The sequence below is a fragment of the Pleurodeles waltl genome, chromosome 8 (genome assembly GCF_031143425.1).
Source record: "Pleurodeles waltl isolate 20211129_DDA chromosome 8, aPleWal1.hap1.20221129, whole genome shotgun sequence".
Lineage (NCBI taxonomy): Eukaryota > Metazoa > Chordata > Amphibia > Caudata > Salamandridae > Pleurodeles > Pleurodeles waltl.
This window is the reverse complement of record NC_090447.1, coordinates 514,869,804-514,895,470: the sequence shown is the minus strand read 5'-3', so window position 1 is coordinate 514,895,470 and position 25,667 is coordinate 514,869,804. Positions and strand designations below refer to the sequence as shown.

General features: G+C 42.6%; 1 protein-coding gene across 4 annotated transcripts in view; it reads left to right on the top strand.

The window, feature by feature from the left end:
• The window catches only part of LOC138250087 (zinc finger protein 664-like), a 190,742-nt gene extending 167,911 nt beyond the window's left edge, over nucleotides 1–22,831 (top strand). For all 4 annotated transcript variants that reach the window (XM_069204495.1, XM_069204498.1, XM_069204494.1 and 1 more), the window contains one exon: nucleotides 20,981–22,831. In XM_069204495.1, the coding sequence (XP_069060596.1) occupies nucleotides 20,981–21,948 (968 nt within the window). In that variant the 3' untranslated portion in view covers nucleotides 21,949–22,831. The remainder of the gene's footprint in view (nucleotides 1–20,980) is intronic.
• Nucleotides 22,832–25,667: the final 2,836 nt, after the last annotated feature.

Here is a 25,667-nt window from a genome sequence, read left to right as displayed (position 1 = left end):
ACCTTTCATTTGAAGTATTACTTGTAAATCTTGAACCTGTGGTTCTTAAAATAAACTAAGAAAATATATTTTTCTATATAAAAACCTAATGGCCTGGAATTGTCTTTGAAGTGTGTGTGTTCCTCATGTATTGCCTGTGTGTGTACAACAAATGCTTAATACTACCCTCTGATAAGCCTACTGCTCGACCACACTACCACAAAATAGAGCATTAGAATGATCTCTTTTTGCCACTATCTTACCTCTAAGGGGAACCCTTGGTCTCTGTGCATGCTATTTCTTACTATGAAATAGTACATACAGAGCCAACTTCGTACACTAGGGTTTTCTATCAATTACCAAAAATCTCGTTTACAACCATCCCAAATCCAACAATATTTGGGAGCAACACTCAACACACAAAAAGCAACTGCCACTCCAAGTCCACAAAGGGTGCAGTCGTTTCAAAATATAAGATCAAGCATGCAACCAAACCAACAATACCCAGTCAAGTTTGTGACGAAACTATTAGGCATGATGTCCTCATGCATAGCTATTGTCCCAAACGCAAGGTTACACATGCGGCCCTTACAACAGTGCCTAGCAAAACAATGGACGCAAGCACAGGGTCAACTCCAAGATCTAGTGTTGATAGTCCGCCAAACACACTCCTCGCTTCAATGGTGGAACCCTATAAATTTAAACAAAGGGTGGCCTTTTCAAGACCCAGTGCCTCACGCCATTATCACAACAGACGCATCCATGATTGGGTGGGGAGCACACCTCAACAATCACAGCATACAAGGTCAGTGGGACAACCAGCAAAAACAACTCCACATAAATCACTTAGAACTGTTAGCAGTCTTTCTAGCAATGAAAGCCTTTCAACCCCTTCTAGCCAACAAACACATTCTTGTCAAAACAGTCAATATGACAACAATGTATTATCTAAGCAAACGGGGGGGACACTCGTCACAGTTGTGTCTCTTAGCACAAAACATTTGGCATTGGGCAATTCACAACAACATTACCTAATAGCACAATATATACCAGGCATTCACAATCAGTTAGCCGACAATCTCAGTCGAGATCACCAACAAACTCACAAGTGGGAAATACATCCCCAGATCCTACAACATCACTTCCACCGCTGAGGGACACCAAACATAGATCTGTTTGCAACAAAATAAAACTCAAAATGCCAAAACTTCACGTCCAGATACCTCACCCTCAGTCCAAGGGCAATGCTGTATGGATCAGCTGGTCAGGGATATTTGCTTACGCTTTTCCCCTTCTCCCGCTCATTCCTTATCTGGTCAACAAACTGAGTCAAAACAAACTCAAACTAATACTTATAGCACCAGCGTGGACATGCCAACCCTGGTACACCACACTGTTGGACCTATCTGTGGTACCCCACATCAAACTACCAAACAGACCAGATCTGTTAACTCAACACAACCAACAGATCAGACACCCGAATCCAGCATCGCTCAACCTAGCAATCTGGCTCCTGAAGTCTTAGAATATGGATATCTAAACCTTTCCAAAGAGTGTATGGAGGCCATTAAACAAGCAAGAAAACCCACAACAAGACATTGTTACGCTAACAAATGGAAAAGGTTTGTCTGCTACTGCCAGGCTAATCAAATGATGCCATTAAACGCCTCCACACAAAACATTGTAAGTTATCTGCTACACTTACAAAAGTCCAATCTAGCCTTCTCTTCCATTAAAATCCTTCTCACTGCAATATCTGCTTATCTGCAGAATAAACATTCAAAATCACTTTTTAGAATCCCAGTTATTAAAGCCTTTATGGAAGGACTAAAAAGAATCATACCCCCAAGGACACCACCAGTACCTTCGTGGAATCTTAATATTGTATTAACACGACTCATGGGCCCACCATTTGAACCCATGCATTCTTGTCAAATAAAGATTTTCACTTGGAAAGTAGCTTTTCTAATAGCCATCACTTCACTTCGAAGAGTCAGCGAAACACAGGCGTTTACTAGTCAAGAACCCTTTATACAAATACATAAGCATAAAGTGGTACTCCGTACAAATCCACAATTCTTACCAAAAGTCATATCACCGTTTCATCTAAACCAAACGGTGGAACTCCCAGTCTTCTTTCCACAGCCAGACTCAGTAGCAGAAAGGGCGTTGCATACATTAGACATAAAAAGAGCACTAATGTATTACATTGACAGAACAAAACAATTTCGTAAAACAAAACAATTGTTTGTAGCTTTCCAAAAACCACATGCAGGTAACCCTATATCCAAACAAGGCAGTGCCAGATGGATAGTCAAATGCATTCAGACTTGCTACCTTAAAGCTAAAAGAGAATTACCCATTACTCCAAGGGCACACTCCACTAGAAAAAAAGGCGCCACAATGGCTTTTCTTGGTAATTTACCAATGACAGAGATTTGTAAAGCAGCCACCTAGTCTACGCCCCATACATTTACTAAGCATTACTGTGTAGGTGTGTTGGCAACACAACAAGCCACAGTTGGACAGGCTGTCCTAAGAACATTATTTCAGACAACTTCAACTCCTGCAGGCTAACCACCGCTTTTGGGGAGATCACTGCTTTGTAGTCTATGCACAGCATGTGTATCTGCAGCTACACATGCCATTGAACAGAAAATGTCACTTACCCAGTGTACATCTGTGCATCTGTTCCTCCCCGGGAGCCTGTAGCCGTTTTAGTTGAATGTAAATTGTAAATATGTAAATCATTTTTACTTTACTACACACTATGTACATACACATATACTCCATTGCATGGGCACCTCAAGTATCCTTCCTTCAACAACTCCTACCTCACCCTATGCGGGGAAAACAATCTAAGATGGAGTCTACGCCCATGCGCAATGGAACCGAAAGGGAAGAGTCACTCGGTCCCGTGACTCGAAAAGACTTCTTCGAAGAAAAACAACTTGTAACACTCCGAGCCCAACACTAGATGGCAGGAACAGTGCACAGCATGTGAATCTGCAGCGCAACATGCCACGAACAGATGTACACTGGGTAAGTGACATTTTCCATATATATATATATATATATATATATATAATATATATATATATATATATATATACACACATATATATTTACAAGACTATACATATAAAATTAGCCATGGCTTGACCTCCCACCCTGCAACCCCAACCCGCCCCCCACCCACCTCTCTCTGCACCCCCCACTCCGTCTCTCTGCTGGGAGCAGACAGGTTGTGTTGCCTGACAGTAACAGATAAATTACTTAATTATTGCATACTTTCTAGGCATCTGTTAAAGGAGAGCATACCTTTAACTTATGCTTCCCTAGATAATCTGACCTTTGTCCCAAAAACCGGGACATTTATGTAATAATTTGACCTTTGCCCCAAAAAACCGGGACATTTGTTTAAAATTAAGAGAAGCGTCGGGACACCGGGACAGTCCCCTAAAAACCGGGACGTCTGGTCACCCTACCCAGGGCCTCATTACAGGAAAACTATTCCATTAAAGCACTCTGATGGTAAAGCGTCCTACCCATCGGCACATGCACCTCATCAGGAGGACTACTTAAAAACAACTGCAATACACTAAAAGGCTCTCCATTGCCTGGGTCATGCTACTTCTGCCGTCAGCCCAATCTTTTTTCGGCAGCAGCACACTCTATTCACTAAGATTGTTTTTCAGGTCTTCCAAGTAATTCCTTAGACTGTCACTCTGACTCAGTCACTCACAGTCTCGTCAGTCGCATGATGAGTCTGTCACTTCGTAATTCACTCTGCCATTTGTTCTGTCGCTAAAATCAGTTCTTCAGGTCTGTCAGTTGTTCTGTCAGTTATTCAAGTACTAAATTCAAATCAACCCCATATTATGGTGTCTATATGAGAACTGTGCAATTTTAGTAAAGCTGTCTAAAAAAAAAAAATGAGGATTATTAACTTTCAGTGAATATAGATTAACAACTGCTAATTTGATGTTTTCAAAGGTTTCCACCAGGATGAGGTACCTTCCATCCCTGCCCACATGCTTCTGATGTACTTTAAAGCCTACATGCGTACACAGCAGAGTACAGCCTCTTCTAGAGTGAGAACTGTACAAGGAAAAGAATCGATGAGGTGACCATTTTGGGGCAAAAGAGCTCAGGTGTCCTGGTGCCAAGTGTGTCTCCTGCAAAAAGTCTACATCAGCCACATGGCTCGCTAGATCTGTCAGTACCCTGCTTACAGAGGTTCATGGGTGGCTAGGTCAGTCCAGATCTTACATTCACATATTCATCTGCTACGGTCTGTACTAGGGTCGTAAGAACCTTGTCTTCCTGCATTTTTCTAGAGCCTCCTGCTCCTATACCACTGATTTCATTTACATATCTCATTTCTGGTATCCGTAGCTCCCTTTTACCTACCCAAACTGTTGTCTGTCTAGTTGGCACTATTTTAATTTCAACACACAATAGCATGTAGAGTTGAGAAACATAGTCAGACTTTTGATTGAATTTGAAAGCGTGCTGATACTGCTTGACCTGAGCAGAGTCTCAGACGCCATGCCATACTCCACCCAAGCTCCCCAGGAAAAATCCTCTGTCTTACTTTTGGCATCACTGGGTGTCATGTGAACTCCAACCCAAGCTAAATATCTACATCTGGTAAACCATAAGTGCACTCCAACCAGCACACCAGGGCTGTCAACGAAAATCTTCTCACCACACCAGTTGTAGTCTGAAAGATCTTATCAACAAAATCAAAATGAATAGCTTATTAATCACAGGTGCAGACAGCCAGGAGTTCCCTTAGAAAGCTGTTATGGAGTACGCTCAATGCGCAGAGGTAATAGACGTTGATGGTATCCTGCAAATGGTTCTACTAAGACTGAGATCATGACAAAAGAAGACTGTGAACTCCAGTTTGCTCCAAGAAAGTAAACATTTCAGCTGCACAAGCTAGTCAACACGTTCTTGTCTCTGGATTGAAGATGTGGAAGAGATGCTCAAAATATCAGCCTGGTATTTACTTTAGCAACTTGTTATCAGGAGTGGAAAAGCACGGCTGAAGCTAGTTGCAGTTAAACTAATGGAAAAGTATTATTGCACAGGAAGGACAATTCGGAGTTTTTGATTTCACTGAAGATTCCCCTGAAGGAGAACTGTAATTGACTTCATGAAAATCTTCAGGCTTTGCTCTGTCTTGCTAGTGACAGGCTCACAATAGGTTTTTGAGATTTTAAGAGATGAGTGAGAGCTATTTGGCACAGCCCTCCCTTCCTTCTATTTGACTATTTCCCCCACTCCCCCCATCTATGCGTTTTGTCAGGGGGTCAAGAGCTGTAGCTTCCTTTCAGAGGTCACCATGATAAAGTTTTGGTGGGGTAATGATGTGGGCGAGCCAATATATATTGATTTGTAGCTTAAACTGGATATTTTCCACTCTAGAAGTAGGAGTATTCAATAGAATCAGACCAAGAATAGGTAAATGGCACAATAGTCACCATAGTGCCTGGCAGAATATAAGATTGATGAAGGATGACTCACGCTGAGGAAAACCATAATTTGTATTATAGTCCCCTCATTTTCCTTGTGTCATTTTTGCTGACTCAAACAGTGGCACAGTGCATGTGCTTTCTCTGTAAAACGTAGTGTGCATTGGTTTCATGTAATTGCCTTATTGTGAATGGCACAGGATATGCCCTAAAAGTGTGGAAGTGTCCTATGCATGCTACAGTATGTGTTTACACCACCCACATATATGACAAATATATGGCTTTAGGGAGCACCATTGTGCTTGGGCTGGACTGCAGAACTACATGGTAAGAAAAAGTTAATTGGTTATGTAGACAAATCCATTTTATATTTTGGCTAAAGTGTGTCTTTTAGGCCCACATGGCTGGGTGCCTCGTATATAACAATAGGTATACTGCATATTGGGACTAGAATACCGATACAGTGAACAATTGTCCAAAAGCTATTTTCATTGTGGCAATCACGCTGCATTTCTGTGAACAGGCCTGGCTATAAATTACTTTGCTTTATGCAGTTGCACTGTGGAAATGCTAGAGCGCTGAATAAAAGTTGTTTTGTTCACTTAGTTTCACAAATCTAATTTAGTGGTGAAAGTAGATTTTTTATAACTTCAGTGAAAAAGTAACTTCAAGAAAGTTTACTTTTTGCTACCTGAGCAAAAACTGTTTTAAAACTAGTTTATCTTTCAGATATACTCCAGAGGTCCAAAATATGTCCTTGGTTGTCTGGTAAGGACTCTTCTCCTGGAGCACAATAACTTGGTGTCTGGGTGGAGTAATGCATGGTTGTTGTCAGCAAGTTGGCAGTTAACAGGTATTAGCCATCTGGGAGTGGCACAAGAATAGTTGGTTAAGCAAATGGCTGCTTTAACTATTCATCCTTTCACCTGGAGATTTGTAATGGAGTCAGCAGGGCCTACTACCATTGATGCTTACACCCGAAGCTGGAGGCAAAAGCAGTTTTGGCACAGTCAGAGGGAAGGACATCTCATGTAAATAGGGGAGTGGTAGAAGAAGAATGTCAACTACTGCAGTTGCAGGCAGATGAGAGCCATCTTGTTTTAAAGGCTCATGGAAAGGCTTGCAGTATACCAAGAGTGAAAGAGCTGGAATAGGAGGTTGGTAAATTTGTGAGAAGCAATTAGGATTGGCTGATGGGAGTTCTCTGATTACTGGAAAGGGCACAGGGCAAGACTAACACCTCACCACCACCTTTACAAACCACTCCAGAACTTGAGAAGAAAACATATCTAAAGAAGATAACTCTACCTGACTGTTAAAATAAGATAAATGAAGGACTCTTGTCTCCTGCTGACACCTAGACTGGAACTGTTCTTCAAGGATCAACTGACTGACCTCCTTTTTACCTGCTCCAGATACACAAAGAGATAAAGGACTCCTGACTCCAAAAAGGCCAAACTGACCTCTGAGGACTGGAGCCTGCTGGAGCCCCCGCTGGAGAATAATCTGGTGCTTAGAAACCCTACTCTGAAGGCTAGGGCAGTTACCAGGAGGAATAATTCTAGCAGTTTCGAGATAAGTATGACTGTCATTGTTTCCATTTCCAGAAGACCGGAACAAGGGGCTGAGATTTTCAAAGTGAGGCTGCACACTTGATGTTTAGACCAAACTATGGTACAGTTTTTAAGTTTATTAGGTGATCCCTCTCCCAGATTAATAACCGCCTTTCTGACACATTCTATAACTGATCTAAAACTTGTCTAGTGGGTGTCAGGCAACTCTGCTGCCAGTAAGACCAAGAGGAAGTAACTGGCTGAAAACATAGAGGAGAAAACGTCAGACCGATTTCATGACTAATGAAGAATTACTAATGCTATGACTCAACCGCAAATTGCCTAGCAGGTGTCGGGCTGCTCTGGCCCTCCCCACTCACAAACGATGTGGGGAGCAGTAGAAGAAGCAGAGAACTGTCCTTCAAGTGGAATGTGTCAGAAAGCAACAAAGTGACACGTCTGCCCAAATGACTCTTATGATGGCACAGCTTGTTCCATTATATGTGTACAAAAGGGAGATGCAAGCACTATAGGTGACGTATGGTAGTTACAGAGTCATAGCTGTTTCCCTTTCTACTATGGGTAACCACTTTGGTCCCAATGTGATCTGGAAATTTTAGTCTACCAAGAGAATATATGAGGTAGTCATCAAGGTACCAAATAAGGAAAAGGGCATGGTTGAAGAGGTTTGGCTCTGCATATTAATCGAGGCAGGCTATATTCTCCCCTTGCAGTGCCTGGCATTCTGTTGACGTTGGCCCATCAGTGAGGACCAAAATACCAACTCCAGCTATTTTTTCATCTCTGATGGCATCAGTCTCCATTGAAGTGCCTTAGCACTACAGATGTCACCAGACAAAGAATCAACTATGTGGTGTTCTCCATGGATCAGTGAGTGATGTCCTCTGAAGCCAATCATATTAGTCTTCTAGCACAGGTGATTAATAAAACAATCCGAAGAACTGGTGTGAAGATCCCTCCATTGTTCTCATGTCAACCAGCAATACTGCATTATAGTTGAGAACAAGTGTCTGAGCCACTGCCAACGGGAGTGAAGGGTATAGGGATCACAATGAGAAAGTCTGGATTCCTTGTTAAAAGTTGAGATCACTTGTAGCAAATAGATGGGCTGATACAGTACCCTTTGAATATCAACTTTTATGGGGCTGCAAATAAGAATGCAAAATGTCCTAGCTATTGTAATGGAAAGTTTTCAATTCTATTAAGGATTATTCTTTTCCTTCTTTGCTTTGTATTACAGCAGCCATTGGAACATCATATAACATCATTAACTACTTTTCCATAACTATCGGGGGAAACAGAATTAAAACAATTTCAACAGCCAATCACAAGACAGTCCATTCCACTAAATTCCTCTGTCTGGATCAATTTCCCCCTCTTTCTTCCTGCAACAAAGACTTAGACTTATCCAAGTCTTCTACTCTTGTATAGAGAGGTATCAGAATCTGGGTAAAAACAAGTGCACAAAGAAAGCATCTTCCAATATTGGTTGTTATACAAGCATAATCATTACAATCATGAGGTATAAACAACAGAAGCATGAATAACCCATGCAGGTCATTGACATTTAATACAATAATACAATTAGAAATATTAACCTACATTATATGATTGAAGTCAGTTCATGTAAGCAAGAATTGGGTGGGAATAATCCTCACCTCCATATCCTTCATAGAACTGAAAACTTTCCCTTACGATAGCTAGGAGATATTGTTTTCTATGTCAGGACTGGAGACAAGGATTCTGCTAGTTCAAAGCTTACTCGCCACCAAGGAAGCCATCTCCATTACTGGCTTGAAATAGAAGGTTTTAAAGATTAAATCGGAAGACCAGCCAGCCACATTGATGATATCTTCCAAGTGGGCACCAACCCCAAATGCTTTTGGCACCATGGCACCATGAATGTGCTCTGAAACTGCTGGTACCTATGCCTGCCTCTTGCATCACTCATTGGACCCAACGGGCTATGGTTAGAGAAGAGACTTCCTTGAATGGTTTCCGAATGGAAATCAACAGTTGGAGTTCCTCCGTCATTGCCTCATAGGTCTTAGTACATTTCACTAGGCATAATTTAGGATTGTCTGAGAAATCTGGATAAGATATCACTCTAGTATGTCTTAGTGCATTTAAATATATGAAAGGTAATACCAGTAATCTCCAGGGCTCTGATGTCCATTACCCTATGGCATGATACCAAGAAGAGACGCATGGCCAGCTTCCCTGAAATCTCCTTCTGTGAAAGGTATCTATTACTCTGCCATGACAAGAAGAGGTTAAGCACTTTATTAACATCCCACAAGGTGGAATATTTAGGAGTTGGAGGCACTGAAAGACTGATACCCCAAGTAGTTTTGGTGCCAATGGATGTTCTCCCACCAGAAGACTCTCAATATGTCATGTCCCACTGAGATTGCTGAGCGGAATGAGTTTACTGACCTGTATGCCATGCCATTGGATGCCTATTCCACCAGAAAATTTAGCACCAAATAATTCTGGAGCCCAAAGGATCCAATTCCCGTTGTACACACCAACGAGACCACTGTACCAAACGGATTTATTTCTGTGCACTGTGTGAGCAGATCTTGAGCTTGTTGTGAAAGGCCTGGGACCTGCCAGCGTCTCCAATAATTTGACACGCCGTGAGGTGGAGAGATTGACTCAGGACCATTTTGTGGTGATTCCCTGGCAAATCCGCAGGCGATTAGGATACAGGGGTAGAAGGATTGGAAAATCCCAAAATAATTATAGAAAAACTGGGAACTACACCTGGGATCTCCACAGGGGAGTCACCAGCACCAAGGCCGCTCTGTCTCCTGACGTGTGCCATCAGTCTGTTGATCATTGAGAACGGTGGAAAAGGTGTACCTTAGTTCCGTGCTCCAGTATTAAAGAAGTGTGTCCGTTACTGCTGCTACTGGATACTGTCTCCAGCTGAAGAATCTGTTCAACTGGAGATCCAGACAAGATGAAAATAGGTCCACCGAAAACAGACCCCACATGTGGACCAGCACCAGGAAGACTTTGTGGTTGAGTTTCCACATGCTGGAGTCTTGAAGATGTTGGAAATTCCAGTCCGCAGTCATGTTGGAAGAGCCCGGAAGGTGTTCTGTCGTAACGGTTATCTTGTTTGAGAGGCAGAACTCCCAGAAATCTCTGGCCAGAACCGACAGGGCTTTGTATTTCGTCCCTCAGAGGCAGTTATTCTAACAGACCCCGGAGACATTTCAGTTTTCAGTTGATCACAGCATTGAACTTTGTCCTTGGTCCAGCATTTGACTGCGAATGAACCGGCCAGTAGTTCTAGAAAATTGATATGTAGCAGCCATTGTTGAGAAGACCAACTTTCATCTGTTAATGAGTCCTCCTAGCAGGCATTCTAACCCATCATGCTGGCGTCAGACTCAATGATGATATCTGGATGGGTCCCCAAAATGGCGCTGCCATTTCAAGAGCCCATATGAGACAGCCACCATTGTATTTCTTCTTGTGCTTCTGCAGTTAGCAGAACTATCTCCTGGTAGGACAGACCACAACACAGATGGAAAGCCTTCAGGCGTTGCAAGACCCGATAGTGCAGAGGGCCCGAAAAAATCACCTGTATCGAGGAGGACAGGAGATTGACTATCCACCCCACCTACTGCAAGACTGATGTGTCCTTCACAGGAGCCTTGTGCAGTACTTATCTGATTTACATCAATTTCCAGGAAGAATGACTGAGGGAGGAGGTCACTGAGTTTATGACAAAACCGAAAAATGACTGAGACTGTTTCTGGACCAGTTGGAATTTCTCTGTGTTGATGATGAATCCTAGGTAGTCGAGGAGGTCCACCGCTGCCTGTAAATGGTCTGAAAGATGCCGAGGACATTTATCCATAAGAAGAATATCATCTAAATAGACTATCAAGCAAACACCTCAAACTTGCAGGTGTTCCATGACTGGCTTGAGGACCTTGGGGAAACACCAAGGGGATGAGGACAGCCTGAACGGAAGGGAAGTGAATTCTAAGATGTGGCCTCGCCATTGAGACTGCAAAACTCTGCAATGGGGGGGAAACATCGGCATTAAGATGTACATGTGTTTGAGGTCAAGATGCACCATCCAGTCTCCTGGGCGTAGCAGGTCTCTCAGGAGGTTAATTCCCACTATTTTGAAATGGAGGTAAATTGATCAACCATTGACCTCTCTCAGATTGGTAACCGGACGATAACCCCCATCCCTCTTCTCCACTAGAAACAGATTGCTCAGAAAACATATGGTGTTCCAGAGCGGGAATAATGCTGTTTGGCCAGCACCTGAGAAATGTCCTTGTCTGAAAACTAAGTCTGTGTGCGAAAAAAACAAGGGGACAAGGCTGATGAGGTTGGACAGTAGTACCGTAGAACTCTGAAATTCTTGAATGGTCTGAAGCACCCATACATCTGAAGTAACCCCTTTTCTTTGTCTATCAATTGGGCCAGCCTGCCCCTAACTGCAATGAAACATGTACATTTGGTCTGTGGCGGGAACCTCTGTATCCATGGGCACGGGAAGCACCTCTGGAGGGGGAGAAAGTGATTGGGATTTTACCACTGTGTTCGTTTGACTTGGCCTTTGAATGAAGACTGTGCTGCCTGGCGGCCGGTCATGCGTCCTCCGCCACGGCTAACCCCAATGAAAACCTTAATAGTGAAGATTTGCTTAATGGAGGCCTGCACTTTGTCTAATGAGTTGAAGGTGGGAACAAATTTTCCAAATTATTTAATAAAGGGGTTTTCAAAGAGACCTCCCAAAGCCACTGCACCAGCCTCTGGGTGAGCTAAGTCATCTAATATACGGTCTACTTTAATTAGAAAGGATCTGTGGCGCTCTGCTGAAAGGGCGCAGTTAGCATTGCCCAGAAAAACGATGGCCGTCTGGAGACAATGTCTGGGGATATAAGGGGCCCTGAAGCTTTGGCGTCTTCTGCCATGTCCAATATTTTTGGTAGAGGCAAGAGTTATTGTGGAGCTTGTCCTGGCAAGCCTTCTAGGATCGATCAATACCCTTTTGGGGTTCACACATGTACTTAGCAAGGAAGGCAGTCATTTTGGAGTCAAGCTCTGGGGTGCGTGCCACTGCCCTCTAGGAACGGTCAGGGGCATTCCGCTCGAAGGTGGTTTTGAACCTTTTTTTCTGAGCCTGCTCGCTATCTATGAGGCCACTTCTGGAGCTGGGGGTCCACTCAGCAGACTTAGGGTGAATCACATTATCTGGATCTAGCATGTCATCAAAAGCAAACAAGGCAGAAGGCTGAGGAGGACCTCTTGAGGAGGGATGCAAGAGCTAGATTGGTCTTCATCTGCCTCGGACCAGGTAGGAGAACCATCGGCATCTGGATCTGTAGAGGACGGTCGAAGGGAACTGTTGTGAGCCCCAGCAGTGGCCCCAGACGGAGAAGTAGAAAGAAAGAAAGCTAGAAAGGCTCTCTTGAGCAGCGCAAAAGCATCCTCGTCCCCCGTATTTTTGCATTTGGCCTTCGCTTTACCAGCATTTTGGGGGGTCGGGTGGGGCGATAAGCCCAGGAGGTAAACAACAGTCCCGCTTAAAGAGCGCTATGGGGCAGGCAGCCCCAGCCATTCAGGTTTCCTCTCTATGGGCTCCAAGGCATAGGGCACCGCAGTGTGGATGGACTGATCCACTGCGTCACAGAAAGGTTCTTCTTCCATAAAGGAGATCTCTTCTTCCTGCATAGCAAGGCTTTAGGGTGCAAGGACAAGCAAGCGCAGTTAGCGGTGTCACTGTATGGAAGGGGCTCTCCCGAGGAAACTAACACACCCTTGGATACGTGGTCAGGGCCTGGGTGAGTGTCCCTGAAGTACTTATGTGTTTAATAACCAATAAGGATATGGACCGTCAAATGCTGCGTAGCTGTACAGAAGCTAGATGAGCACAGACCGCAGACAAGGCATTGCTACAGAACGAACTGAAGCTCTAATATTGACCCTGACACAGCAGAGCACCACACTCCAGGCCTGGCGGGTTTGTCACTTCGGAACCACGATACTGAAATGCAACTGCGTCACTTGGATCTGGAGCACGGCGAACAAAGGCTGTGCATGCTGTCAGGCAGATGCCGAGCCCTCTAGAGCACGGTGGCAGTAAAAGTGTCAGGACAAGTATGAATCTAATCCTGATACATAGTGTTAGCGTTAAGCAGAGCATATCGACAAACGTAGAAAAAATAAGGAGAAAAATGTTCACATCTAGAAAGGAGACAATAAACCTGACCTGATGGCTGCAGAGCAGCAAAGAAAGAGGGGAGATGGATACAGAGGACTTTCGTGGAATGGACTATCTTGTGATTAACTTTTGAAATCGATTTATGTCTGTTTTGCCTGGTGGTTATGGGAAAAGTAGTTTATGATGTTATATGATATTCCTATGGCTGCTAAAATAAAAAGCGAAGAAGGAAAAGCAAAATCCTTGCCTCCGGTCCTGACATAGAATACTATGGGAAATATAAGACATCTTTAGGAGAGGAAAATAGAATTGGGACAAGCTAAATGCTTGCTACTTTCCCTAAAGTTTCAGATGTTAAGATAATTTTTATCTGGATGTAGATTTGAAATACAGAGGTGAAGGTAAACGTTGCCAGGTAAATAGACACCCACTTGTCCAAATGTTATAGTTATTTGGGTTCCTTAGTGAATTCCACCTTGTTGTGGAAGATGCAATGCTGCATCAGTGGTTTTCCAGAGCTGTGTGACCTTTACGTGTTTACTTGTTAAGGTTTCGCCTGCAAAGCGCTTTCATTGTGCTGTGTGATCTATTGTTAATATAATAAATCTTAAAAGGGGCTTACATCGCGCACTTGGTTTTCATTGGCTCCTGTGTTTGCCACTTGCTTTTCCTGTTTCTGATGTCTGTGGCATACAATTTCCCGTTGTTCCTCGTGTTTTTCTCTTATCGGTCTCCCGTGGCCCAATTACGGGTTTCACCCCTTTGCTGGAACTTCGTGTCACCACCTCCGCGTGCTTCGAGCAGCGCACTCACCAGTCCCCGGGGGCCGAATCGGGGGACCAACTCTTATGCTCCGGAAGCACCATGCAGCCCGCGGGAGCATCACATCAGAGGCCAGCACTTGCAGAGACCCCACTTGCAGCCAAGATAAAGGCTTCTTCCTCCTAAATAAAATGAGTTGACATGCCCAATTCGCCCCCCCCCCCCCAGAGCCGGAAGATCCTTCCACTCTTGTGCTCCCTTCACCAGTCCCCCCCGGAGCTGAAGCAGGTACCCACCCTTGTGCTCCCTTCACCAGGCCCCCACGGGGCTGGAAGAGGCACCCACTCTTGTGCTCCTTTCACCAGTCCCCCCGGAGCTGAGAATAATTTCTCCGCAAGCTGTGAAATTGTCAGGAAATACTTGGCACGGCTGCATAGCATGCATTATCATCACTGTATAACTAAGAGTGCCAGCTGTCTCGTCTTATAACGGTCTCTGCTGGCTCTCACTGCAGTGTTGAAGGTCAAGTGGACTTGGCCACTAAGTTCGGGACACGGGGGAGGGTGAACATGTGGGTAACATGAACATGTTTTCCGTGTCTACTCAGTGGCGTCCAGATATTAGTTCAGCCTGGCGTCCGACGGGGCTGAGTAAAAGCAGATCTCGCGTGCCAGGAGTGGTCTTCAGTATTTGATCATTACACTGTGTCCGTGTCATTTAATTAGCGCAGCACACTTTGGGGGGCCGATTCCATACTCGCTGTGGCACTAGTTCAGCTCTTCCTGCCTCCGGTTGTTTGAGGGTTGTGATTGGGGCAGTTAGGGTGGCTCGCCTACCCACCACAGGAATTCAGTGTCCACAATGCAGAGAACCCTGCAACAAATAACAGCCACTGAGTTTGTGGCATCTGTCGCCTCTGAGCAGACCACGGCCGCACTAGCAGTGGCCTGAGTGGCAGTAAAAGTAAGACTTGCTCTCCTGCACTTAAGCATGTGTCTGTCATGTTGTGCCCTGCCGTGGAAATATTCAAATAGAAATGTTTCATAAAAAAGCTGCATTTTTTCCCACAGTTGTAAGACAGTACGTCTTTAGCTGTCAAAAGATACAAGGTTCCCCTTTGCCACCACGTTTTTTTTCTTTCCTAATAGCCTCCGGATAAAAAAAACGCGCAACATAAAAACCCTCCCCGACTTTAAGAGATCGAGCGCTGTTCATGAGATACCACGGATTGCAATGAAGATTGCAATGAACACATGGAAAATAATCATAGATTTTTCAATTTAGCACTCTTCACAAGGCCTCATTCTCCAGCCCATTAATCGTAGTTTCCATGGGCCACATACAAGACTCAGTTTATTTATTTATTATTATATATTTTTTTATACATTTGGCTCTTGTAATTTTAACAAACGTCAGCATGTGCTTGGACGAATAGCGAAAACTGTCGAGAACAGCAATAAGTGTGGCTCTACTTTATTGAAAAACTTGCATTGAGCATGCATGTTTGTAGTGAATAGATGTTTTGTAGGGTTCTTTGTGGTCGTAACACTGTGTGGGAGACGTGGCAAAGCCCTCTGTGACATTATTTATAGCAGGGATCGTGTCCAAGTTACGCAGTGCAGGGCAAGCATTCCTTCTTTTTTCAAAATCTATTGCATTACATGCACATATCTTGGATAAAGTGTCACACATTATATATTGAACTGTCACACAGGCACACACTAAAATGAAATATCACTCATCAACAAACTGAAAACTTGGGGTTATGATGTGGTGAAGTCAGTGCAGTTTGAGACTGCAGTTAATATTTCCCAATATGTGTTTAATAGGGTTTCCTTTCCTTTCTCGAATGTAATATTTTTACAGATTCGAGTACGACGTGTAAGGGCAAAGTAAACTTACAAATCCTGGAAAGTTAGGCACAGCTTGCTAAAATGTCAAAATTATTTGAAGATGTTGAACATGGAGTGGCCCGCTTGACAACTATGCTTTACATAAAAGTTAAAGTACCAGTGTCACACTGGAAACAAACGGACAAAGTGAAATCCTCTGATCGCCATGCTTTAACTCTAGATGTTGGTGAGTGCGTTATACCTGCAAATATCTGTAGCTTTTAGGTAAATGTCGAAGTTTTCCACATTATTTCTAGTTTTGTCTGAATGTAGCCTGGATGGGCAAGACCATGTTTTTACTTTAGGAAATATTTGGAATTTTCATCATCATTATGGACCTCCTTTCCAAAAATCATGGCAGGCAGACATGTATTATGTGCTCCCTTCAGTCAGGCCTACTTTTTTTAAGCAAACACTTTGCATTCTAGTACTTGTAGTTTTTAGATCTTGACTGGCGGATATTGTAAACTGTCTGGTTGCTAAACACCTTGTATGACTGTATCAAAAACTAACACTGGGCTCATAACCTGCTCATTACATTTATTGGTTTTCATTACTGTTGCTCTTCTTTCAGTGCTTTTTCCATGGCTTTCCTTCCTGTTCTTATGTTTCTCCTTCCCCTGCCTCATATCTTCTCAACCCTTCACTGCTCTTTTTAGGGATCTGTTTTTGTTGGTTTTTAACATGTCATGAGAGTGTGTGTTTGCCTTTCTTTACTTGATATGCTGTTTCCTTCTGCACGCTTCGTGTTACTTCTCCTCAATCCACTTCCTCAGGTGCTGCTTTCCCATTCAGTGTCTGTCCACACCTCCCACTCTCCTTGTTGCTCCCTTGTCCCCTACCCCAGCTTTTCTCTTTGTATTTTTAACCTCCTCTCATTGCCCAGTTTTGCTGCAATTTTGTAACTGCACTAGCGAGTGACTCATATTGGTTGCAGCAATCCTGCCCAGAGAGTAGGTGCTGCGACCAGAACATCCTAAACTTTATTTGATTCATCCAAGACTCGACACTTCTGTTCTTTCTTGTTCACTACCCAGATTTCACTTATTTGTTTTCTCTTTCATTTTTTACTTGCTTGCTGACCCTCTTTCTTTTTTCTTAAATCCTTGCTTATCTTCTTGCTTCCTTCCTCAGTCCCTCCTCTCAAGCTTTCCTTTATTGATTTTCTCTTTATTTATCCCTTTCACCTTGTAAAATAGTGCCTGGCATTCAGATAACCCCGTTCAAATATTAGTTTACCATATCAGTTTTACACCTGCTCACTAAGCCAAAACTTAAAACAACAACAAAAGTGATTAATAATCACATAGGCAACCCCTTTGCATTTAGAAATGCTTGTTTTCTTTGTACTCACGTATTGGCTTCTTAAGACTCTTAAGCCTTCAAGTTGATTCAGGTGTTTCAGCACTGTTAAACCATTGAGCAAGGAAAGCGACTGCCAATCATAACATGACCTCCACTAACTATTTTTATCAGGGTCCCTGCTGTGCTGCTATTGCATTTTCACTAAGAGAAAGAATATTACATTTATGTAATCGGAGAGCCATTTTTTAATGTTTTTATAAAGTGCAAAGTTTGTGTGACCTCCATGACTATTGAAATTGGGAAATAGAAAACTATCCTTATTTGGAAACCCTTCAAGGCTTTTCCAAAGAAAACCAACCTTATGTGAAAACCATTCTGTGCTTTTTCCAACCCACAAAGTTAGGTTAAAATCATATGACTTTACTACAGCAAGAATTATACAGTAGATGCTTGTAATATGAAAATTCTAGGGAGTGCCTTCCTCGTTGTGAAAGATAATGAAGCAAATAAACATTGTTCTTAACCTTGTACACACCTGCATTCAGGTTCCTTGACACATTTTCCATAACAGAAGACCACAATACATTTATTTTACCAAATAAACAGGTGGTTTTCTTTGACTTCTCCATAGATGGCACAAGTGTGTCATTTTATATATATTGACTGAAAGAAAAGGTCAAAGTGACATTAGTGTTAGGTGAAGATGTCAGTTAAAACGTTACATTTTAAACTAACAAAAAACTGAAATGCAGCTAAACAGGACATCGTCCTAACCCATCCACTTGGCAAAGGGGTATAAATATCTGTTGCCAAACGGAACAAGAAATATATAATTGTAGAGGATGTGCCTAAAAAGACATGAAAATCTGGGGTATTCGGACCTCACTTCATTTATAAACCATGCTATAGTATGATATCTTGCATGTTTGAACTACACCGTCTTATGCGGGGCCGAGCTGGGACCATCGGCTTGGAGACACCTCTTCAGAGATTGTTGGCAAATATATGTATGTAACCGTACATTGTTATTGCATGTAAAAATTTAATGGTCAATAAAATGAGTTATAAAAACACTGAGATTCACCAGATATAGTTAACTGTGCCTCCACTTTGCATAGTGTTGTCATCAATGATGCCATTTCGGGTTTCACTTTGATAAATGAACATGTCATGAGTGATGTAACATGTGATGTCATAAGCAGTGCATGCCGAGGGTGTGCATTATAGTTACTTCAGTTAACTCTAAATGGTGTTTTTTTTTTTTACCTAACTATAACATCACTTTAACATTTGTTTTTTTCCAGTTTTTATCTGAGGTTTTTTTTCATGTAAATTATTAAGATAAAAGTACAGAGCAATTTCAGTCAATTGCTATATTTATTTTCTTTAATGTAAAGAAATATATTATTACTATATCCAACCATTCCTACCCTGCACCACGCCTATGGCAAGGCACTATGCTCAACACACTGCAGACAGCCAACCCTCTGCAACCCATGGCCTTTGGCTCAACCCCCCCATGGACGTGCAAGAACCCATTGCTGGCCAGTCCCCCCAACATGGACGCTGCAGTGGGTGTTGTAGTAGTGCAGAAGTACTGCATGCAGCCAAAGGAAAAACAACTTTTTAATTTGACCCCTTTACCTCTCATGCACAAAGGTTTCAGGGTAGCCATACCCTGCTACTTTGTTCCCTTTTTAATCTGTTTTTCAGGACATTGGCCGAGTCTTTGAGTCCTAAAATTGTGGCTGCAACATTCTTTTCATCTTGTGGCTAGCCAATCAGATCGCTTTTTTTGAGTTTGCAGTACTCAGTGGTATTACTACCTCTGGATATCTATAAATTTTAAACCTTAATTCCTCAAAAACTACTGAACACATTTTTACCAAAAAGCATTTGTTCTGGATTATGGTCTAGCATTCTGGTAAATTTGGACTGATTCTGTTCAGCCACTTTAGCTGTAGCATTGTCTTAAGTTCCTATGGAAAATTGCACTGGGAAATACGTTCTGCTAAATTTGATATGATTCAGTTCAGCCACTTTGGCTGTAGCGTTGTCTAAAGTTCCTATCGAAAATGGAATTGGGGGAACATGTTTTGGGGAACCCACTTCTCTTGTCCCCCACTTGACAGATTATTCCGAAATTTACCAAGAAGGAGCAGAGGTGGATGCACCTTTTTTTAAAAGTTTCATGAAGATTCGTCAAACAGCACCAAAGTTATAGACAACATAAATATCCATTTCCTAGGGAAACCTGCTCCTAACCATGATTAAATAGTGGCAACCACCACTGTGTAATTTAATCTGTCGATAGACAGATAGGTAGGGATATTGATATATCTATAGATATATGGATATAAATATGTATAATATTGTCAGCATAGCAACTGTCTAATATGATCAGTTCTGAGTTTCTGCTGAAAAGGCATTTTTTTTTATTTTGCCTGACTTGCTGCGCTACCAGGAACAAGGTAGTGTTGTAAAAAAAAATCAGTTTTTCCCACCATTACAGAATGTGGAGTGCCTTCACCATACAATTTGTTATTATGAAAAGCTATATAAGAAGGCAAAAAAGCTGACCCTGACTTCTAGACCTATATTTGGGGGAGGAGTCAGAGGGTCCACGATTTGAAATTAAAAAGGCTAAATTCAGCATGGGTTTTGTGGACCCCATGACCCAGTCCCCTCACCTGGCTTTGGGGTCCACAGCGGATGTTGGCCACTTGCTGGTGGGTTGGGCGGAGCGCCTGGCCAAATGCCTGGCTTCGTGGCCAACGTGGGCTGTGTATGCACAGTGTGAGTTAGCCATCTGTAGGGGGTTGCCCATAGACCAAGTCGAAGACCATGCAGGTGCGAGAGTTGTTTTTCTGTAGAGCATGTAAGAAGCACCTGGCTAGGCATCGTGGCCTATCATCACAGTGCATGGCATGACCAAAGGTCTTGCACAGAAAGGTTTGGCCACCTCAAGCTGATACTGGAGGAAGGGTGCTTGGATACAGTTAAGGTTATGAATCAAATAGAAAATAAACCCTGTAATTTGCCACTTATAGTTAGCTTCACAAACCATAAAAAAGCATTTGTGCTATGGAAACCATAACTCGCACGTTTCAACGCTCCTGTACCATGGTCAGCTGTATCGTATCTTGGGTACCGAGGCTAAGGGGCAACAGTCCACTCGCTACACGCAGCCCTCTCCACATCACACACAAAATCCCAGGGCGAGATGCCTACGTTGTGGATTTACCTTACAGAAGTGTCCTCACTGCCGATATTGCCAGCTTAAAGTAGTTGATTGAAGACCCTTGAATTCCTGAATGATGCAGTCATGAAGCAGAAAAGATTATTTTACATAAGTTAACATGGGAACTTGCCTTCCTCTCCAGTAAGGAATTTAGCTATAAGATTTACTCTTTATGCTGCTAGAATCCAATATTTCCGGCAGGGATGAAACATAAAACTGTCCATTCAATGGCTGCTCTTGAAAAGGATGAAACATTATGAGCGATAGGCTGTTTTAAAATTGTTCTAAAAACTGCAGTGCATGTAAATGTACTGAGGCTTCCTAGCTTGGCAAGTCTGAGTATCCAAAACCTATGCAACTTGGAAAGATAGAACTTTTTCACTTGTTTCTAATTTGGATAGTGTACAAAATTGTATATAATGGAATTGCCAAACTTTTTCCTTTTGTGAAAATTGGGTTATTAAGGGCATTGTGTGAAAATGTTGTGTTAGCTATCTGTGTATTCTGTTATGCACTATAACACTGTTTTTCTTTTAATCCAACAGAACCTGGTCATATGGCTGAAAGAGGGATACATACAGAGCAAAGTCCAGCCACACTCAATATTCACAGTTCATCCATAGACTCCTGTAATGTGCCTCATTGTTCTAAGGTTGTTACAACTGTGAAAAGCGAGTTGGAAGCAAAGAGGTCCATATCTGTGGATAGAAAGCCTTCAGAATGGAACCTCAGAAAGGTGCCTGTTACTGAGAAGAAAGTCAGTAACCTCAGGCTAAGAGAGCAAATTGTGCAACTGCGGACACAAACTGAAGGACGCCCGCACAAATGTACTGAATGTGAGAAAAGCTTTTTCAAAAAGTCTCATCTTACAGCTCACAAGAAAACACATGAAGAAAAGCCCCTGCAGATTTGTATCAAATGTGAGCAAGGAGTGTGTATTTGCAGTTCCGAAGGTGACGTGCCAACAAAAGGTCGCAAAGGAAAACGACGCTATGTCCGTAAAAGATTAAAGAAAAGCATTAGCACACTTCCACGGTTTGGTTTTCGGAAGAAACCTTATAAATGTGATGAATGTGACAGGTGTTTCAGTTTCCTGTCGGAACTTCATGTTCATTCACGATGTCACACCGGGGAGAGACCATTTAAGTGTACGTTCTGCGATAGGAGCTACAGCCGCAGTGCACAGCTGACAGAGCATATGAGAGTTCACACGGGTGAAAGGCCTTTTGCCTGCCATGTATGTGGCAGTACGTTCATGTACTACTCCGCCTTGAGAAATCACTTGATAGTACACAGTGAACTCAAACCGTATCGCTGTGCTGATTGTGGGAACTGCTACAGCCGCAGTAGAAGCCTCGTGATCCATCAGAGAACACATACAGGTGAAAAGCCATACACCTGCATGCAATGCAATAGAAGCTTCAGCCATAGCTCAAACTTTCTCATGCACCAGAGAGTTCACAGGGGAGAGAAGCCATATTCAAAAAAGAAAAAACAAGAGGCTGCAGAATAAATCTCTGTGAAGAGCAAGTCAAAGCTGCATACTAAATCTAGGCCTCAGTTGGTGTCAGACGAAAAAATCTGCAAAAGCTAATTTGCTTTGTAAAAATGAAAAAAGACTAGCAGTTAAAAAAAAATCTGTGTTATTATACTGCACAAACTGGGTGCTTTTTTCACCTCGAGGTTTCTTTTAAATACGTTCATAATGAATCAGATTCTTTTTTTTATTGAAGAGGTTTCATATGTTGATTTGAAGGACAATACTTTCTTGCAGTTCTAGTTCAGTAAATATGGAAAACACTTGTTTCGTCTATTTAATGGACAATTAGGTTCTCTTGTGATATTTGAAATCTTAATAATGTAAAGAAAATTTTTGTGGTATTAATATTCTGCTGGATGAGCGCTCTCTAACGTAATCTTACTATATTATACATTTTTAGCCAGCAGTGTAATCATACTCCAGGGTCAATGGTGGATCATAGGGGAACCCCTTTGATCCCAATTCCGCCAGCTATTTCTGGGCTAAATCCCTGTGAAACTTGCTAAATTTGCCCTGGTGCCATTTTCAGACACCCAGACATAATACAGTTTGGAGCAGCAAGCCTCAGGTAGTGAGGGGGCTTTCTTATTGCTGAACCTAAACTAAAGGCCTGATATAAATGGCCATCGTCCCTTTTTCCCCATCTGTAATTCTGACTGGGAGCCATCTGGAGCCTAGATGCCAAGGAAACAAAGGTGCACAGCTTATCATTTCACAAGTATTTTAGAGAAATTATAACTTGGAGGCTGTTTTTTTACTTTGTTTAACCTACTATATACGAGCTGTGCATGCACTGTAAGAATGTAAGATTTATCTGTGTGTATGAGTAATTACACAAATAATGATTTAAAAAGCACCCATTATTTTTTTGTAATTTAATTATTTTATAGCGCTGCTCATCCCATTGTAGAGGGTCAGAGCATCTTATATCAACACACAGAAGAACAGTACATCATACAAGTGTGGGAATCAATGTCCAGGAAATGTAACATAGGATAATGAGGTGTATACGTTGTAGGAATCACATATTGTCCATACATTTAGACATTATATGTTTAGAGAGAATGGTCAAGAGTAACACAACGTCAAGATATAAAATGTAACACAGTGCTTGTGGTTGTCAGTACTAAAAGGGCTTTAATATGTCCCAAAAGGAACCCTTCTTTACAATTTCAGAATTAAAAAATATTGAGAAAGAAAACAGTAAGGATCGTAACCCATGACTTATAGTTTGCATGCAGCTCTTTGATGTCAGGATTATAAAATTTCCTAGCTATGGTAACAGAAAATTTCAGTTCTATTAGGTACACGGAGGCGAGGATTATGCTTCTCTTTCATGTATTTACTCAGCAGCCTTTACAACAACTTTATATTCAAAGACTATACATCTCATGAGTCTCTGCAGTAACTCAACACAATAACCATATATTAAGACCCACATATCCAACATCAAGGAAAAGCATTTCCTCTTTCTTCACATGAAACATCCTAATGCAAGCATTTCTTTCAGAACTCTTGCTTCTGGTCTGATCTTAAGGGAAACAACATAACACAGGGGATCAATTCCCAGATACCATAAATCATCCCTCAAACTGTCCATCATTGTTATCAATAAATTACCTGAAATCAAGATATCCATTTAGGTCACCAATACTTTGTAAGAAAAACATTGCAACAAGGTGTCCTTCATAGTAAAACATTGCAGCAAAATTCTTAACCCATGAGAGCACTGTAACATTGTTAAATATACTTATCCAGACGGCGTAGGCTTCATAGGATAGAGGGAGGGTGATAGAGTTGAACAACTCGGAAGGGATAATCCTTGCCTCTGTGTCCTTAATTGAATTGAAACTTTACTTCACAATAGTTGGGATATTTTATATTCCATGTCAAGCCTGGAGGCTCAGAGTATGCTAGTTTAAAGCTGTTTGACAACTAGTGAATCCATGCCAGTAACTGTTTTCAAATACAAACCCTTAAAAGTAGAGTCTGAAGACCAACCTGCTGCTCTGAGACTATCCTGTAAGCAGCACCCCAGGGAGAAGGCCTACAAAGCCATAGCTACCCTAGTGGGGTGAGCCCCAAAGGTAGATGTATCAACACCCACTTCCTGTAAGACCCGACTCACCCAGTGGGCGATAGTCGTCGCTGAAACTGGTTGGAAAGGTTTCTTGAGGGAGATAAATAGTTGGACCATCACCAACAGGCGATACTCTTCAGTCATAACTTCATACGCTTTCAGACAACAAGGCACATACAATTTGGGGTGACTAGGGAAAGCAGGGAATCAATCACTCTAGTGTTGGATTTGGTGTGTCTAGAAATAGGGAATGACACCCCATCTGGGGTAAACATTTCCACAGTAATATCCAAGGTGCAAACATCAGACACTTACCTGTTAGTTTGTAAGGGGACAGATATTGAATATCCTGCCATGAAAGAAGCAGGACCCAATTAACATCCCAGAGGCAGGAATACCTTGGTTCAGGTGGAAATGAAAAGTGGAAACCCCCTCATAAGTCGACAGACTAGAGGGTGTTCCTTCAAGGTATGTCATGAAGAGGCACAGGACCCGCTGAGATCTCTGATGTACATGCGTTAATTGTGAGACTTGCCAATCCCTTGCCAGCGAATTCAGACAAGAGATTGACAATATGCACTACATATGTACCCACGTTTTCAAGGTCCCTTCACAGACACCAGTGTGACCATCTACGCCAGGCCGAACCAGATCACTTGACTGCAGAGTCGGCCCATACTTCTAATAGGAGAGGAAGTCCCGGACTTCCCAAAGTCCCCTTCCAAATGATCAGTAGAAGAGTTCCGTCCTGAAGCAGCTAGTGCAAGCTCCTTCAGCAGATGTCTGGGGAAATGGGATTAGAAAATCCATAGAAAGTGCCAGAAGAACTGAATACCATACTTGCGATTTCCAAAGCGGTGTCACCAGAATCACTTCCGCCTTCAGTCTGACTAACGCAGTGAGTGTGATGATCATCGAGAAGGGAGGAAATGCATATCCCCGAATCTGAGTTCAATCTTGGAGAAAGGCGTCTGTCGACTCTTTTAGGGGGTCCAGGTGGCAACTGAAAAAAAATGGAAGTTGACGGTTGAGTCGACGTGAAGACATTCAGTTGGCATGGGCCCCACTGGCCCATAATCCTCTGAAAAAGTGAAGGATGCAGTTTCCATGCACTGTAATCCTTCAGGTGTCTGGACTGCCAGTCAGCAGGCTGGTTGAGTCGCCCCACAGATATTCCGCTGTCACCAACAACTAGTGCTCCAGGCAATGATTCCAGAAATTTCTGGCCAGATCTGTTAGTACCTTAGACTGGGTGTCTCCCAAGTGGTTTATATATTGCACCTCAGAGATTTTGTCCTTCTTTAAGAGAATGGAGCAGGACAACTTGATGGCTGCTAAACTCACACCGTGATAGATCCTGCAAGGAGTTCCAAACCGTTGATATGGTGAGTCTCCTCTTGTTCTGACCACTGTCCTCCTGTGGTAGTGTCCCCACAATGTGCCCCCAGTGCCTAATCTGAGCCGGTGTTTGCCGGTGGGAGGCACAACAATTATGTTGGGGACCTGCACTTATTTCTCTTCATCAAACATTTTCCAAGCCCAACAGAGGGAAAACAAACTAAACAGAGAAACTAATGAAGAGAAATACTAAAAATGTATCACCAAGGGAGAA